Source organism: Montipora capricornis, chromosome 3 (genome assembly GCF_036669925.1).
Source record: "Montipora capricornis isolate CH-2021 chromosome 3, ASM3666992v2, whole genome shotgun sequence".
In the NCBI taxonomy this organism is placed as follows: domain Eukaryota; kingdom Metazoa; phylum Cnidaria; class Anthozoa; order Scleractinia; family Acroporidae; genus Montipora; species Montipora capricornis.
The window spans coordinates 31601568-31604067 of NC_090885.1; the positions used below are offsets into that span (position 1 = coordinate 31601568).

General features: G+C 38.9%; 1 protein-coding gene across 1 annotated transcript in view; it reads right to left on the reverse strand.

Moving 5' to 3' along the window:
- Window positions 1–671: 671 nt before the first annotated feature.
- The window catches only part of LOC138042919 (centrosomal protein of 290 kDa-like), a 91942-nt gene continuing 90113 nt past the window's right edge, over window positions 672–2500 (reverse strand). Inside the window, 2 exon segments of the mRNA XM_068888984.1 lie at window positions 672–1359; window positions 2095–2152. Of these exon segments, the coding sequence (XP_068745085.1) occupies window positions 1195–1359; window positions 2095–2152 (223 nt within the window). The 3' untranslated portion in view covers window positions 672–1194.

The following is a 2500-nucleotide window of genomic DNA, read 5'->3' on the forward strand; positions in this document are numbered from 1 at the left end:
AAAGCTTTATCACTCTACGTTCATTATGCCAAGAATTGGCTCATTTGGGCCTCCTATACGGATAAAATACAAACTTGAATTAGACCATGTAATTCGAGTAGCCGTAAACAAACACGTTTTCGTGGAAATCAAATTCACCTACCTTCGTCTCACCTCGATTTGCATAATCGATGCAAAGGGATTTCACAGACCACAACTACCTTCCCGATTTCTCAACATCAAATGGCCACCAATGGTAGCAAGCACGCAATGCCTAATGGTAAATACTGGGTCTTTAATAAGACCTATCGCAGTTTTGATTTTTTTTTTCGCAACCGTTTGATTTTCTATCGAGCATGTGCGAAGTACGTAACACCCCACGTGATATATTTAACATCACTTCGTCTTATTTCGCGGGGAATCACTACACAGCAGGCTCGCCCAAACGCAGCAGTTACGTAACCGAACGCACGCGCAAGCGCCAAAACAAGTTTACTAACTCGTTTTACTGGTTCAAATTTAATTTATCCGCCCTTGGAGCTGGACGGCGGCTCACACAAAGAAACTAACAGTTGCTCGCAGTGGTTTCTCTCTCGGGAAGCGTAGGAGAAACCAACTGTTGGCAGGGTAATGGCACTTTCGTTTGGTAAAACCTCCATTTCCACCTCCAATTTCCCCAGCACATTTGTTCACGAAGTGTTTCTCTTTACTTCAAATTAGAGGTTACAAGACACGAAAAATACCTATTTACTTCAAGACAAGAAACGAGTCAATATTGCCAAAAAAAGGCATTCAAAGGAGAATTCTTTGTTTATAAAAGTCTAACATTTTTAGGAAAAAACTACAATATAAATAATTTATTTCAATTAATTAAAATACATATTTACATTTCGCTTATTAATTGATGAAAGGATCCTTTGGTTCTGAATACTAGTATTCTCCGTATGATTACAATCGTAATGGAATCCTTCGTTGAAGCAATGCTTGAGCACCGTGGAGAGACTCAATCGACAACTTAACAAGGAAACTGGAGTATTTTGATGATAAACATGCAGATAAGTGTATTAACAAATCCATGAAACTGCCATCGATTTACATGTAATAACCGGAAAAGAAAGCCACAAGAGGGAATCAGAAGAACAAACGTACTAATGGTAACCAATTCTCTGTCGTGTTGTGTTCTGCAAAACGAAAGTTCTTCCCTTTAATTTTCCTCTAATCTTCTGTTGGTATATTGACGTCCACACCAAATTGTCGAGACAGCTGCCGCAGCTGTCGTTCGTACAACACATTTCTCTCAACAGACTTTTGATAATTGAACTTCAAATCTTCGATCTCTTCAAAAAACGCCGGGTCGAACGCCTCGAGTTCTTTTCGTAGCTGAAAAAAGAGAAATAATACATTGTTTGGGCATTGAACAAATTTAAAAATAAAGACAGTCTCTTAGAAGAACTAACTCTACAACACTGTTTTACGTAACATCACTTATTAACAGGATGCAATAATTATTGTTACATAATGGGTTACCATAGAAATAGGAAGGCAAAAGGCCATCCCGGAATTGCGCAGGGAGCTTAGGTAGTAACAGATTTAAACTAATCGATAAATTGACACCATCACATGAAAGATAACATTGAGATTGGCCATCTGTCCAAGTTTGCTGCTTTTAGGTAGAACAGAGACCAAGTTACGGACTTTAAAACATAGTTAAAAATCCATACAAACGTCTCTAATTTTGAGGCTGCGTCCCCGAAAACCATATACTCTTAAATATTTTTATCAGATTTGGGACAACTGGAAAATCCTATCATGGACCTACTATTACGAAATACGTCACGTGAAAATCACTTCGTTTGCCTCAAAATAAGATACGTTTATATGGATTTTTAAATGTTTTAAAGTCCGTAACTTGGTCTCTGTTCCACCTAAAAGCTAAAGCTAAATGCTATCTTAAGAAGACAAGCTGGGTTACTTAGGATGGCAAGGAGTGTAAATCGCCAAATTAATAAAAGTAAAAATTGTGGTGCCCTCGACACAATTTCGCGAACTATAAAGCTCGCGTTTGGGTGATAAATCTTGTTGAGATCGTTGTATTGTGAGTCAACTCACACCCACCTTGGTGATTTCGTGAGACAGCCTATCTCGTTCCAACTCCACAGTTTTTAAACGTGTGCTACAGAAATAAAACAGAATCCAGAAAATTTGAGCGAAGGGAAGAAAGCCACGAAACCAATAGTTTTAGTTTGCCACCGCCCTGTTAATGTAAGAAAGTTAGAAAGATTCGGAACATTTCAAGCAACCATCGGGTGGAATCGCCAAACCCCAAACCATGTGCTTTCCTTCGGCCTTTCTCACACACTCTGAAGGTGAGTCCCTCGTATGTTTCCATACTTCTGTACACATTTGAAGTTAGATTTGGGAAAGTAAGTAAGAAAGTAAGTTAAGTTGGGGGCATTTTCGAGCAATCACCAGATGGAAACCATGTGCTTTCCGTCGGCCTTACTCACGCAATCATAAGTTG